This window comes from Pan troglodytes, chromosome 9 (genome assembly GCF_028858775.2).
Source record: "Pan troglodytes isolate AG18354 chromosome 9, NHGRI_mPanTro3-v2.0_pri, whole genome shotgun sequence".
In the NCBI taxonomy this organism is placed as follows: Eukaryota; Metazoa; Chordata; class Mammalia; order Primates; family Hominidae; genus Pan; species Pan troglodytes.
In genome coordinates, this window is record NC_072407.2 from 130,447,711 (window position 1) to 130,463,722 (window position 16,012).

The 16,012-nt window shown below is 42.7% G+C and overlaps 1 protein-coding gene across 4 annotated transcripts in view; it reads right to left on the reverse strand.

Moving 5' to 3' along the window:
* ETS1 (ETS proto-oncogene 1, transcription factor) overlaps positions 1-16,012 on the reverse strand; it is a 128,351-nt gene that overhangs the window by 55,275 nt on the left and 57,064 nt on the right. For 2 of the 4 annotated variants that reach the window (XM_063784605.1, XM_016922255.4), the window contains exon 1: positions 7,817-7,950. The exons of the other annotated variants lie outside the window; for them this stretch is intronic. In XM_063784605.1, the coding sequence (XP_063640675.1) occupies positions 7,817-7,898 (82 nt within the window). In that variant the 5' untranslated portion in view covers positions 7,899-7,950. Of the gene's footprint in view, positions 1-7,816; positions 7,951-16,012 lie in introns of those variants that run through there. 4 annotated transcript variants of the gene reach the window in all.

Sequence of the window (16,012 nt, forward strand, 5' to 3'; positions counted from 1 at the left end):
AGGTTATTTTCCATTTGTACCTTGAAAATATGTACCTGATCGATTTTGTCATCTTCTCTGAGGTTTAACGCTTATTCTGATAAACTGATACAGAGGTTTTAACAACAGTATGAGTGGGAGGGAAAGTAACCAAAAAAAAAAAAAAGTTACCTATCTCATGAGCTTACTCAGTAACTCTGCTCTACCCTTAAATATTCCTACTTTCAAAGGCAAAATTCATCCTGAGGTTCAAAACGCTCTTTGGGTCCTGGCCTCCTACTTCCTTCCTTCATCCATTTCTACAAGTAAGTTTTTTTCCTTCATGTTTATCTAAGCATCTCTTTCATTCCAAACTTGCAGCATTCTTCCCACGCTGCTCTCTATATGGAAAATAATCCTTTCCCTGTTCTTACACCTCCTTCAAATGCTTCAGAAGTGCCCCTGTTTCCCATGAAGCTGACCTATGAAACTAACTTAACACTGTTGCAAGAGAGAGCTTCACAGACACAGAAAATACCAACAATCATTGATCCACACATATTTTCATAAATGTAAACACTGGTCCTCCTGCATTTTTTGCCATGGAAGCACCTGGAACCCAGGGAAGACTTCATCTGAGTTGTCCTGACCACCCATCTACCCATGAGGGATTTAAAGTATTCAGAAATGACCACAGGCAAGGAGTAGAAACAACAGCCCCAAAACTGCCCATGGGGCCACCTGAGCCTGGAATTCCTAACCAGGTGTAATGCTTGGCCCAGACGGAGGCTTTTCCAAAAATCTATGTAATATCACTTAAATTCGTTCATCTTTAGTTTTACAATTTCCTTTCATTCATTCTTACATACTTTCTTACTCTTTTCCTGTCCTCATTCTTATTCTTGTCTTTTTTTAATTCAAAAAGAATTTTGCAATTGAATCCACCATTCCTTTCCTCCCCTTCTAAAGAATTGAGGGCTTGTTTTTTTATTTTTGCTTTTGTTTTTGCCCACTTTAATGGTACAAAAAGAAAACACAACATTTTTTTTTGCCCCTTTTTAGCCCAAAGTAAAATTTCTTATCTTCGATAAACATTTAAACAAAACAAAACAAAAATTGCAATTGTCTTCACTTGTGTAATGAAGACACATCCCTCTACTTCAAAGTTCATTTTATCTCTCTGTCACACACACACACACGCGCGCGTGCACACTACATGCAGAGTTTACAGTTTCTCCACAGAACCTTGCAAAGCAAAAATAAATGGCTTGTCACAGCTACCCAAAGCTACCAAGAGGTTTCAAATGCTTGAAGTGAACTTGTCTGAGGTTGATTTGGGTTTCTCAGACACTGAGAAACAAATTTAAAATATAATCCCTGTTTGGGGAAAAACCATACTAAACTTAAAGGGCTTCAAACTCTTAATCGTGCCTTATTAGCTTACTTAGATGGTCTAAACCCTGAAATTGGCAATTGAGAGAAGATATTCTAGAAAGTACGATTGACCAAATTTAGTGTCTAACTCGGGTGACCCTCATCTGTGGGGAGAGCCTCAGTTAATGTCTGTCATTCTGATGCAATTATTAATAGTGCCCCTTTACACTCTCAAAGGTATCCCAGTTTGGGTGGTAAATTATACGATTTTCTATCTCTACACCATTATGATCTGAAGTCCAACAGCCTTAAAATTTCTAATATTACTTTGGGTCTAAAAGCACTATCTGGGTCAATATTCCACAACTCTTAGAGACAGTACTAAATGCTACAAGAAAGAACAATTGAGAAAAGTGGAAGGGGCAGTAATAAGCCACATTTGAAGGGTCAAGTGACAGGCTTGCACCCAAGCAGTAGACACTGGAAAGCACCTGGGAAATATGACAGCGTTGGCCAAGTGATCAATAAAATATTTACGGCTTGAATAGCAATATTTTGAGCGTGTCTGTTAAGCATGGCTCTCTGCCAATGAAACCAGACCTACCACAATCCACCCTGCAGACCTATGTCTTTCTGTATCTGCATGGAGATTATACATTATACAATCAGAAGGAAAAGGGGGTGCAGATAGGCGAAGGCTTCAGAAAAGCAGCAAAGTAGAAATAGCCTGTTTATGCAATTTGGAAAACATCCACTGAAGTTTTGAAAAAGATATCATCAACCCGACAGAAAAAATAAAGCAGAAAGCAGCTACAGACACAGGACAAGTAAAAATGATAGATTTGGGAATAGCCTTGACATTCCTAACCCTGAGTTAAGAACAGCTTAACAGCTGTGAGCGAAGGGTAGACCTAGAACACTGCAAACATAGAGGCAAATGCTATCAGAGGTTCCTTGTGAGCAGGAAAATGCAGCCAAGGTTTTCATTAAGGAGCAGCTAAATAAAAACACGGAGATGATGTTGTTCATATACAAATTCCTCTCTGCGGTGACAGTGTGGGCCCAAGCATACTAACTCTTCGGGAAAATGCTCCCCATAATGCAGTAATAAAGAAACCAATGCCTTAACCTTAGACAAGTGGCAGGGGAGTGTGCCTGTGTGTGAGCCATGGGCTGGGACAGCTGGCAGGTCTGCAGGTAGACACCTGGGGCTGTCTTGTGCCAGGACACCTTCCTTGTGCCAGGACAACTCCAGACCATGTGCCCTGACACATGGAATGGACTTTTTTTAAAAAAACTAAATTTTAGGGGAAAAAACAAAATTTATATGAGGCATAGGCAGCAAATGCAACTCAACTATCTATGGCCTCTCTGCAAGCAGGATAATTAAATTTTAACTGCCTTAAGAAAATGAACTAGTTTGCCAAGCTATGTCTCATCATCCTGATTATGAGAGATTCAATGCACAGCAACATCAGTGATGAAGGGGAAGAAATGGGCAGAATCTGGAGGCTCAGCGAAGGACTGACCTTGGAGGTGAACATAATCACCTTCCTACCTGTGAGAGAGCCAAGGCCATATGGAAGACGTTGCAAAAACAAGAATCCTGGTTCTCTGCCTTTCATTCTGAGGTAAGCATTGCTGGAACTTTTAAACATCTTTCTAAAGCAACACATCTGGACTGCCAGGCCTGGGGACAACCCACAGGATGGACCCTTTCCCCAAGCCGTATGAAGCACTGGGCTAACAATGAGGCCACCTGATTCAGCTCAGGGGGCTCTTGCAGAGATAGCAGGGAGCCACTGTACCTCCTGAACCCCCAAAGCACCGATCAGCATTGCCTTCTCACCTGCCTGTGTTCTAATTTCCAGAGTTTTTGAGAATAGCTCAAAATTTTAAGTATAAAATGCCTACAACATCTCATCAGTTTCTAAATTTCTAGAGTGTGGCCTTAGGCCAAGTATGCATCTCTCAGAAACTCATTTTCCTCATCTGAAAAATGGAGAAAATAATACTTCCACCACACCTCAGAGTAAGTGTGAAGCATAAAAGTGCTCTTTTATCTGACTGTGCCCAGCACACAATGCAGGCTCGATGTGTGCTTCAGAAATATCCCAACAACTTTTGAATGACAAGAACCTACCACCTTCAATGCAAGCTCATGGAATTCCACCACAGCCATGGATTATTCATTACACAAACCAGAGAGACATCTGTAATTACACTGTCACTGTAACCATTGCAGAGTTATCCGCTGTATTCTGAAACAGGGAGACTCTCCTGAAAAATCCTGACCTACACTAACCAGCTCTCAGTTTTGCAGAGATTTGATGGAGCCCAGAGTGACCTGGGCTCTGGGAGGTTGACCACGAGCTGGTTTGTCTCCTGGAGGGAGGCGATGCTCCTACAGGGTGGTCTGGCCTCTTTAAGAGAAAAAAAAAGTTACACAGACAAAAAAACAGCAACACAAACCAACCAAAAATGCCAGGAATGCAAGCTCTGCCAACCAAATAAATAAATAAAATAGGAGATGCTTTATAATAACTGGACATGATGCATTTCTCAGCCCTGCATAATTGAAAACTTGACTTTTCCATCAACCCTGCAAATGTTCCCCTTGCCTCTGGACTTGGTAGCCTTCCTGCTCTGAGGTAACAATGACAATCTCCATCACCCAAAGTAACTGGCAACCCCCTCCCTGTGCCTCCAACAGTGAGAGCTGGACTTCAAGACACTCTCTGAAAGTTACCTCTCACTACTTGCTCCCTGGAGAACAGAATGAAGTTTCACGGGCATGGGATCTCAGCTAAGCAGGTGAAAAGGTCCTCCTTAACTTTACTCTTCTTTCCCTCTAAAATAATAGATTATCAGGAGGTACATAACACAGCCACCTTATCTTCTAACAAACATTCAAGGGCCTCTGAAAATTCTACACTGATCAGGATCATTTTTTGTTGACTTGCTCTGTAGTTAACTGCTAAATAGTATTTATTATGGATCAAGCACTGTTTTAAGATTTTGCACATATTCATAGATTTAATCCTGATATTCATCCTATGAAGTAGAATGATTGTACTCATTTTATAGATGCAGAAGCTGGAGCACAGAGAGATTAAGTCATTTGTCCAAAGTCACACAGCTGCTAAGTGGCCGAGCTGAGATTCAAATCCAGACAGGCTGGCTCCAGAGTCTCTGCTCTGAACCATAGAGCTCTTTAGTCTCTAATGGAGTATGGTCGGCGGGGATCTGGGAGCACAGTGAGCAAGTGATCTAATAGACTGGGCAGCTCTGCCCTTCTTTCTTGTCTACACTGATGAAGAAACAAAGACTGACCAAGCTGAGCAAGGACAAAGCTTCTTCCTATCTCTAAGTATAACGCATGTTCCCGATGGATGTACACCCTCTGCTGAGGGCGGGTGGGGTGAGAGGCTGATCCTTTTATTCTTATAAAACAGCAAGTATCCAGGATTAGAGCTCCTGCTCTTATCTGGACATTAAGCTCACCTCACCAAGAAGGTAGAGCAGAGTGTTGAAGGAAAGGAAAAATTAAGTGGCTTGGGAATGTGTTGGCTTTGGCACCTGGCCCCTTCACAGCAGGCTCCACCAGGAGAGAACCAGGAGTGAACCCAATGGCTATGTTTGTTTTTAAGCTATTTAAGATCCTTGCAATCACACTGTTGCAATCAAATAGCATATCCCACCTTACTCTTACACTTGCAAGGAAAAGTCAATTCTAGTGTTATTTCAGAGTATATGTTAATTTAGCACTTAACGCTGTCAAACTCCTGTGAAGTCTCAAAATAGAATAAAAGTGCATAAAGGTTCTTGGTCAGGTCCTAGCCAGGAAAACAAATAATCCAGGTCTTGCGGCTCCTGTTTGGACACCCCACTTTCTTACTGCCTCTCTTTGGCACTCATGAATTTGGGAGGGGGTGGGGAGAAAATTCTGGTTTAATCATTTAAGCCAGATAAGATCCCACACTAGCTGTCTCCACACATAAGAAACTAAGCAACCCAAAGAAATCATTCTGACAAATATTTAAGTCACAGCTGTGGATAAAAAGCTACGCTGTGAGAAGTTAAACTTTAAACACATGTCCTATATGGTCTGATGGGCAAGGCAAATCCACACTTAGCCAATGTCTTGTCCTTCCACTAACAAAAGCAGACAGCCCTGGCCAGAAACACTGTTTCTCCCATCCTTGCTTTGCACCTGCAAGTTAAGTCTCAGTTGAGGTTTCTTTGCTGAGCTTTTGGAAGGTATCTTGCAACATTACTCAAAGCAATATACATTGCGAAGTTAGAAACAGGAATTGATTGTACTTCAGCCACTGGCTCACTACATATTTTTATGTCAATTATTTACCTTTCCTGTGACTCTATTTTCCTCTCTGAGGTATGGGCATAATGTTCGCATATAAGCAACCAAAGGTCCAGAAAAAAAACAGTTGATTATAGTCTATATATTTTTTCAAGTTTTTGTCTTTATTTTTTCCAAGATAATAAATAATGGTGCTAGAAATCAAACCTCTTTACAATGAATGGCAGAAGACTGCCCAATTTCTTTGGCCAGTTGAAATTTTGTTGTATCGAAGTTCACATACAAAAGATGACCAATGGCTTGGAAATCTTTTTTGAAAAGAAAGCCATTGCAAATATGCTTATTATAATGGACGCTGACTGTAGCTTTAGGCCTTATTGTTCCCATTTTACAGAATAGAAAGCTAAAGAAAGTTACTTGCCCAGAGCTTATTTTTAATCAGTAACTGAAATGACGGCACCATATACATTGTCTCTAATATTTAATATTAAATTACCAAAAAAATTGCCTCAGCTGTTCACTGTGATCTGAAACATGTGTTGCCAGGGCTCTTTTTCATTCCCAGGATGAAAGATCCCTTGTAGGTATGTGGACTGACATATCGACACGATATTTCCCAGATGACCAAATCTGTCTCTTCCCCCATAAACACCCATAACAACACATATAAACAAGCCGTTCTTAAGGAAAGGACCTATTAGTTGAGTTTATATCTTTGTTGTGAACTATCTTTTCACTTCTATATATGGTTTCAATCAACTGACAAACAGAACTCATTCTAGCTTCCTCGAACCCCCAAACACAACCATCATAGAAACAGCATTTCTGAATTGTAGGCCTAAGTGCCTTAAATGTCTCCATGGTTCCAGCTGCGCTCTCAGCATTGCTCCCACCACCATCATCCTTGCGAGGAGACAAAATCTCAGCCTTCTGTGCACAGCAGCCCTGGAGCTGAATGTCAGGGGACCCAGAGGGAGGGGACGTGACCTACATGTCTTTATTAATATTTCTGAAGGACCTCAGAATGACAAAACATCAGTATGGTTGTGTTGAAAGTTTAAGCAGCGTAAGAAGGGGTTAAAGTAAGCAATAAATTATGGCAGAGGCAAAGAAGTGTTAACCACAGGGGGCAGCAACTAAACTTATTGATAATCAGATACAACAGAGGAGCCTGTTCTTGAAATTAATTATTTTCCAGGGTGCACTGCCTTCTCCCTAGATCTTTCTATATACTTTCACCTCCAAAATCACTCATCTCTAAGGACAGCTGGCAGTGCCTTATCCTAAAAGAAAGCATCTTTCCCTCTCAAACTACATTTGTTTCAGAAATTCTGTAAGGCCAGACTCTCTTAAGTTGCTTAGCACCAATATTTGTGTCAAAGACAAAAAAAAAAAAAAATTACTTCCTATCCTTCTCTTCTTCAAATGCATATAAATGAAAGAGTTGGACAACACCATGTACCAAAGACACAAAGTCACATTTGGGTGTTGGATGCTTTCCTTCCAACGGACCTTTGGTACCAGAAGAAAAATTTATGGCAGATTAGAAACACGGGTAAAGTAAGTAACCTACATGAATAGGGTCGGACGTTTCTCAAAGTTAAGAGGATAATTTCAATTCTCCTCCGATCTCCTTACCCTCAACCCAGAAAAGAGGGGCAAGGCATGTGACAGGGACGCTTGGGGAGGCAAGACCTTATTTGAAAATCTGCCTGAAGGCAAACCCGTTAGACTGCCCGGGGCCCTCCACCCAGCCTCAGTTCTATGGGGGACGTGGAGTCAGGCGATGATGTCCTCTGAGGCAGCGTCCATCTCCCCTTAACATTAAGGAATAAGGCCAGAGGGTTCTCGCTCATTTGGGAAAATAAAAAAAGCAGGAATGGGGCGCTGGAAATTCTATAAGCTTTTCCCCATCACTCACAAAAACACAGCTGTGAAAATAAATACCACCCCCCAAACCAAGGGTCTAGGGCCACCAACAGTCCTCCTCCTCCTCCTCCTCCTCCTCCTCCTCCTCGTCCTCCAGATCCAGCTGCCAACAGCATCCCCCGCTCCTGAAGAAATGCACCGCCCAGAAGGGAATGGCGAAAGGGGGAAGAAGTCCAGGGGACCCCCGGCCTCTGGCCGAGAGCTTGGGTGGGGGCCTCGGCCGTCGCCACTCACCCGGGGAGGGGAAAAGCTCCAGATCGACTTTTTCCGTCTTGATGATGGTGAGAGTCGGCTTGAGATCGACGGCCGCCTTCATGGTGCCAGGAGTGGGGGACGTACGGGATGGTAGCAAGTTTGCAGTTACTGTTGTTTTTCTTTTTAATGAGGATTAGTAACAGGGGGAAGGGGACGGGGGAAATCCGACTTTCTTCCCAAAAATCTCAAATTCCCGCTGCCTTTCTTTCCCCCGCGCCCGGACGGTGCGCGCCCGGCACTCCAGGGGAAGTTGGCACTTTGCGGCGAAGTGAGCGCGCTCGGGTCCCAGCCTCGCCCGCGCCGCGCCCGCTCCTCCTGCCCGGCCCTCGCCCGCTCCCTCCTCTCCGCCGGCGGCTGCCTCGTTCGCTCTCGATCTCCCGGCCGCTCTCCCTCCCTCTCGCCCTCCCGCGCTCTCCCCTCCTCTTTAGGGCGTTTCTCGCGGCGCCGCGTCTCGGCCGCTGGGTCCGCGCGCCCTGGGCCGGGCGATGTCCGCTTGGGGGAGCGAGGGGCGGGGCGTCGGGGCAGGGCGGGGAGCCGGGGGCGGGGCCGAGCACTGCGGCCAATCTCCGCCCGCGGCCCAAAGCGAAAGGAAGGGCTGGCGAGCGCGGGGCCGGGCCGCGACCGCGGGGGAGCAGTGCGTGGAGCCCCGGGCCTCGGAGCCCAGGCAGGGGCGGGAAGGGCCGGGAGCGGGTGTGCAGGCTGGGTGCACAGGCCGCCTCCACCGTTTCGGGAAAGTCCGTCTGATTCTCCACGCATTCTTGAGGGCTTGGTCACCCGCTCTCGCCCCCTCCCAGTAGCAGCATAGTTTTCCAAGTGCGTGTACATCATTCATTCACAAAGACTGACACACAGGACGTGAGGCATGTGGATGAAGGCGAGCGTGCAGGCAGGCGCAGGGGATTCGTGAGCCCGTGTCCTCAAAGGGCTTTAGGAGTATTGGACTCCAGCCGGATCTTGAGTCAGGGCGTGTGTTTCTGAAGGAGGCTTCAGTTTTTCAGAGCCCACCCATGTAATGCTCCTGCGTTGGCAGGGGAGTCCAGAACGGGACCCCAAACTAGAACCCAGCCATGAGCTTCCGTAAGCTTCCAATTTACCTCCAGCAGTGGTTGGGTTGAAGGGGAAGTTATGATTTATTTCTAATTATTCTGTTCCTCTAATTATGTCACCATTGGCCAAAGCTTTGTCTTTCCTTTCACAGACTCTCCTCTTTTAGATAAAACTATCAACCCTCCCACGACCGCCACCAAAAAAGTGATGCAGAGGCTCTGTGGTTTTGAATTTCTGGAGTACATCATTGGCAGCCATGACAGAATCACAATGCACAGTTTCTGTTCCATTTGGGAACTCCCAACACTTGAGATAAAACAAAATGAACCCGAATAATTCATGGTTTGCCACTAATGCATTGGTTGTAATAAATAGAGATAGTTTGTCCTAATTAACAAATCAACCAGTACATGTATATATCTAAATACATAGCTAGAACCAGGCACTGAGCTCCATCTTTGATTAACAGAAAGATTAAACATGAATCTTCCTGAGCAATCTCAGAGAAAGCTATTTTTAATGTTTCCTGATTTCTAAGCACATTTGAACTCCCAACATTTGACTGTAACTGTAACTTCTGCCTCTGGTAAGTTTTGACACACAGGCTTACCTTCATCTAAACCCAGTTTTGTGCCCTTGAAGCCTTAGTAATTTGCAGATTTCCCACAGCAAATCGGGGAGGAAGCCAGGAACAGAAAAATCTCTGGCTCCTGGTCTAAACTCCAGATTAAGTCCCTCCTTAGTGACCAGAGGAAAATATTTGTATGTGATAGTCCTCATTTTTGAAAGAACAAAGACTGTTGCAATCCAGCTGTGTTTCCACAAGGTATGAGAAAACAATGCTGGCCTCCAGATGACAAGAACAGACACTTCTGGTCCTGGGAAAAGCCTAGGGAAACAGCTGATGAATGAATTGTACATTTACACGTCCAAATGAACCACAAAAAAAAAAGGTTCTTGAATCAATTCTGCCTTACTCACTATGAATTCATCAGGAGAAGAAGTGAACAAATCTAGAGTTGCTTTGGGGAATTTTGTTTTGTTGATGTTGTATTGAGAAAATGTTGGCATTTTTTAATCCAAGTGTGAGTACTTCTCTATTTTCAAATGCAGATTCCTCAGAGCAACTCCTTTCTCTCTTCCCCAGTTTGCTCCTCAACTTTCTTCCCCAGACTAGCCTAAACACTGCTGCTAACATCCACCCAAATTAGATACTAAAAAAGCCCACCATGATTAAACTGTAAACACTTTCCACTCTAGCAATGAGGAAAATTATTCTTTCTAATTCTTCCATAGTGACAACTCAGATAGTCAATCATCCGTTTCCTAATCCAGTCCTGAAGCACAGAAACAAAATGTGTGAATGTCCAAATCAAGGAATAGGGTTGCGTAAAGCAGCAGTTTGGAGAGATAGCCAGGCGCCACCACAGGCTGCCAGGAAAGTTACCTCCAGATGATATTAATTATGAATATTTATGCCATCAGAAGTTATGCATCGAACCCTGGATTTGGATGAAGAGCACTAATAAGGTCATGTTAAAATATTTTTTACATATTTAAGATATAATAATCTGATCAGGTCTGCCAGGGTCATGTTTCATTAATCTAATCAATGTTGATAAATGAAATTTTTATTCATTCTCTTTAGGACACAAGTAGATTTTTCTAAATGTTCATATGGACTTTAAATGATATTTCTATGTTATCATATGCTAAAACATTGATGCCTAGCCTAGTGCCTAAGACATTACAGAGCTCAATAAATATGTGTTGAATGATGAACTATCAACTTTTTGGTCACTATGGGCTTCCTAATTCAATGGTTAAGTGAGTTTGATATGCTCTGGCTTGTGAAGATGAACTAAAAAGTGTCAGAGGCTGTGCCCTTTTCCCTTCATAGTAGAGCAGAACCTCTATCCCCAGCACTCACGTCCACTCAGTTACATGTATGCCTCAGTGTCCCCACCAGCCAAACAACAGCAGCCAAGCGTTGCCTTTCATCCACTTGGGCAAGATACTTCAATACCATATCTGGTTTTTAAGGCACTCAGGAAAAAAAAAATCAATCAAATAAATACTTCTGTGCTTGTGCTTGTACTGCAGCAGTCTGTTCCTCCTGCATTTGGGAAAAAACAGAATTGTATTTTTAAGCATTCCTTAGACTTCGGCTAATTATATCCTACCAAGTGCTGAATCGCCTTACACTAGGAACGTGAAGTCAATAAGGGCCAAGAAAAGTCCGCAGGAGTTGGGGAACAGAAGAGTGGAGCTAGACAATAATATTAAGAAAATAGTCACCTTCATACAGGAATTCCTCAAGCACATGGAGTATGTAAAAAGCATACTTTCTTTTTTATTTATACTCCTCCCTCAACTCCACCCCAACTTCAATAAAAAAGAAATATAAATATACACTTAATGTTGAACAATCATGGAAGACAGACTTTCCCTCTCCAGAAGTGTCCTAGCATGTTGTCTACTCCTGAGTCTTGAACTTCAACAAAACAAAGAATCTCTGAGTTTTGAGCTAAAATATGCTTTACTGAAGGTAGGTACAAAAACATTCAGACCACTAACGGCTGATCCAGAACCAGTTTATGACTCACAGATGTTGATTTACTGGTATAAATGTAAGATTTAGAAAAAAAAAAAAAAAAAAAAAAGCCCTCAATTAACAACAACCTGTCTGAGCTGCATTTGTGGTCTCATTTTTCTCTGAGAAAAGGCAACAGTCTCTGTCATACACAGAAACAAGCTTTGAAAGCTTACTTCTAAGGCAAGTGGTTTCTATGTGATAAGTTTAGTCATTAAAAGGCACACTAGGGAAGAAAAATGCCTGGCACTTCAATATCTACATTATCAAGCAGCAATAAAATGGAAAATTAGAGATAGGAAGGAAAATTAAAATAACTCTCTTAATTAAACTTGGATGCCAAAAAGCCTTAGGGTCAGTTAAGGGACCCAAGTCAGGGGACTCAGATGGTACTGTTGCTGACTGCAGGCTGGCTCTGTGACCTCACCAAAGCCACTTAACCTTTTTGTGTCACAACCTCATCTCTGTTTCAGGGAATAAAATCAGCCCTAGCTCTCCCTAGAATGGAACACAGACTCATTGGCTATTGTTTAGAAGCCACAATAAACAATGAGGGTAGGAGGAGCTGCAGTCCGGAGGGAAGAAGGGAGGGTGGGGTGGGGTTGGGGGAGAGGGGAGGACCTGGGAGCCTGTTTGCCCTGGAAAGCTCAATATGAGGAAACAAAGAGGATAGTAGTGTGGGCTTTGCAATAAGACTCAGGTTCAAATTCTTACTCTACCAACTAACCAGCTGAATTGCCATAGGTAAGTCATTTAAACAATCCCGAACCTCAGTTCCTCCATGTTTCAACTAGGGATAATAGCAGCACACACCTTTTAAGGCTATTTGAATGATTAAATGAGATTATGTATGCAAAGAATTTAGCACAGTGTCTAGGTGAGAATTAGTATTTGATTATTGTTATTAAGATCGAGTATACGGTAGAATATGTGGGAAATCACATTAAATGTCTCTCTACAGCCATCTCTTTGCAGAATAGCTTGGATGCTCAATTTTCCTGAACGATCTCCAGCGAGAGATAGAACAACTATCATCACATTTCATTTAAAAATCTCTTCAAGACCCTTCCTCAGTTCTTAAACTGGCAACCTGCCCAGCATCAGCCTCACTTGAGAAATTTGAGAACTACCTGATTGAAGAAGAGAACTAGATTTATATTTGTTTTGAGTCACAGAAAAGTGACAGTTTAAATTCTGAAAGAAGATCACATTTGTAGTGCCTCTTTGGAGACAAAACCTTAGGTCTTGGATTTGTCACATGTTAGAGCTCAATGGGAGTTTATCAGTGCTCTCCAAGTCCAGCACTCCTATTTACCAGAGGAGAAAAATGAGTTTGAGTGAGGAAATTATTATTTCCAGGGCCACACAATCTAAAAAAGTCAGTGTCAGTACTAGAACCAGATAGCAGTTCTCTCCGTGGCATCTCCTTGCATTTACTTTGCATTTCACTTTGGCAGGAGAAGTACCAGAACACCCTTGAGACACAAGACAGGATACAATGGACATGGGAGTAGATAGAAGAGCAGACTCAATTTCTAGAAATCCAACTTCTCTACACTGGATGTATTGTCTTTGGGCAAATACATTGCAGGATAACCACACTATGGTTCCCTGTGGGAGACAGCTTGGCATGGGCTGTCAGGAGAGAAAGGGCCTGGGTTGGCTCTATTGCTGTCTGCAGTTTCTTTAGACTATAATTATGAACCATTCAACTGCATCTGCAGCCCCAACAATGTGGAGTGGATTGGCCTAATCCACAGACCAAGCGACATTTTAAAATCCAGCAGTTTAGACACGTATTCCTCTTGCAGCAAATCAAACATGGCTCAGACAGGAAGAGGTAAGGAGCTGCCCAAGGTTAGAGGGTTCTGAGGTCTTATCCACACTCAGTGTTGTGTGCTTCCCTGAAGCAGGCTGAGCATGTTGCCTGGAATTGCTGCAAATGCAGAATGCAGGCTACTCTGTGAGCCTTTGGGGATCATGTAATTGGGATTCCAATTTAAATTGTCCTGAAGTGGACTCTTGAGGAGGTAGAGGGATAATGGCAATAGCACAGATGGCAAGAGAACCAACATCCTTTAATAATATGAGAGAAGAGGACAGCCAGTCTCCTAGAAGCTCTGCATCCCAGGGCTACAGGATTTCACCCACTGTCCAAGGCTGCAGGTGGTTTCATCCTGGTGGAAGGCTAAGGCCTTCCTCTGATCTTACTCTGCTTTTCTCTTGGGTTACAAAGACAACATCAAACTTCAAAACAGATGTTCTCTGCAGTTGTGGTTTGAATCTTACATTAAGACAATTTCACTGTGGAATCTTTTCCCCTCTCCCCACTACTTTCATTTAAAATGCCAAATCAATTGCCCCAAAAGACTAACATTTACCACCCTAGAGATCAAGAAGCAGAGATAAGTGGAGCACAAAAAGGAGAAATAGCCCTGAAAGGAAAAGGGACAGTGGTACAGGAGGAAGTAGTGGAAGGGAAGTCCCCTGAGAACAATGGAAGTGTAAGTCGAGGACAGAGAAGGGGAGGAGATGAGGAGGTAGAGTCACAGTGATTTTATGTTCTTGTCGTTCTGGGACTTCAGTCCCCAAGATTTCAAAATGCAGTTAAGACCTAGTAAAGTATCCCATACTTTAATTAATTGTCTTGCATGGCCAACAGTCACGGAACTACAGAAAACAGATCAATGGGAGGTCCTCACGCTGGAAGAGATGCAAAGGATCCAGGATAGAATGGAGGTGAAAGGATCTCAGGAGGTCACAGAAGACACAAGGGAAGGTCAAGCTGAAAATCTAGGCAGAATATAGAGTGTGTTTCTCAGTCTTTTCCTCACATGGACATTTACAGTACACAAAGAATTTTCCTCACAGAAGCTGTCACCCCACCCCTGCAAGTTGCCACTTTTCTGCTCAGCTCAAGAGCACACTCCTAGTACATATTTGAATATGCGTGTCAGTCTCCTACACTCTTTAAAGGCAGCAACTGAGGTTCAGTCATTATTACACTCCATGGTGTTTAGCTCAAGGTAGTAAGAGCCCCATAAATTATGTTCATTATTTAATTAATGAACAGTTAACTTCCTAACATCCCGTAACATTTTTACAGAAAAATGAAGCTCAGATACCAGTTTTGTTTTGCCTAGTTCGGTCTGAAGTGAGACTCAAATTTGCCCAAAGTTTAAGATTAAAGATCCAACCAACTGACTCATTTCTAACTAAAAAGGTCTTCGTAAAGTTTTATTCTGTACCTCCCATTCCTCCCATCCCCTTAAAGGAGAATGTTGCTAAGATCACAATATTCATTTTACTTTTTATCTAATTTTTTATTCTGAGACTTCATGTAAAAAATGACATTTGGCTCACCACGAAGCAAATCAGTTGTTTGATTGTCAGCCTGGACGTTTTATACATCACGCTATTCATATTCTCAGATGGCTGCTCAGAAGCAGTCTTCAGGAATTTCCGAACTTTGAGTTGAATCTTTTATTTCACTGGCTTCCACAAAGGTAAGATGTACAACTGCTATATACATTATTTGTAAGATAAGGGAAATACATGAAATGAACTCAATTTCCTCCATCTTTATGAGAAAGAATAGACTGTTACATGCTTTATGGTGAGCCAGGGTGCTTATTACAAATCCCTTTCACCTTCTCAAGTTTAATCTGTCAGGACTCCAGAAGCACTGTATTTTGAAATATATCTTCTGGCTATACAGGTGATTCTATATTGAGGAAGGGTATGGGTTGGAAGTAGAAATGGGGGGACATGGGGATGGGCTGAGAGTGAAGATGGGAATGAAAAGGACAGGGAGGATCAAATGGAGCTGCTACAATCTAGCAGGTGGCACAGAAATATAGAAAGCAGCCCTAACCACTTTTGTCAAAGTAGAGTATTGCTCTCTGCACTTTGTTGTTTGTATCTACTAATGGGTAATCAAGATGTTGGAACAGAAAAGGCAGCTGATCTTAAAGCCTAAAAACCAAGGAAATATTGGATTTGGTGAGGGCTCATGATTTCTCCTGAGTTCTGAGGGGGAATCATGAACACACATTATTTTACATCACTTCTTCCAGAACCAGTTCCGTATAAGAGCCCCAAGAAAACATTGATGTGTCACACTAAGAACAGCCTGCTTAGCCAGTAAATATAACATTCTTTGAGTATGTCACTGCGGTCATCCACAAACATTTTACTCAAGAATCTATGCCTATCTTACCTTAGGCATCCTTCAATGAGCAGCATTATAGTGTCATAATGAATTAATATGAATCCTAGCTTCACCAATGCTAACTCTACCAACAGAGGAAGTAAAATGCATAGCACTTTTTAAGTTCCCATGCTGCTTTAAACCTCTTTTCTGGTATGTACTCTCCTGAAAAGGGTGCACAGAATCTGAGTTTCATAAATATGCAGGAACATAAATTCATTAAAACAACTTTAGGGTGTCCAGTGTAATTATTCATATTTAGAATTTACTGAGCATCAAGCATGCCAATGATGTAAAGTTGACAGATTTGAATAAGAAGCTCAAA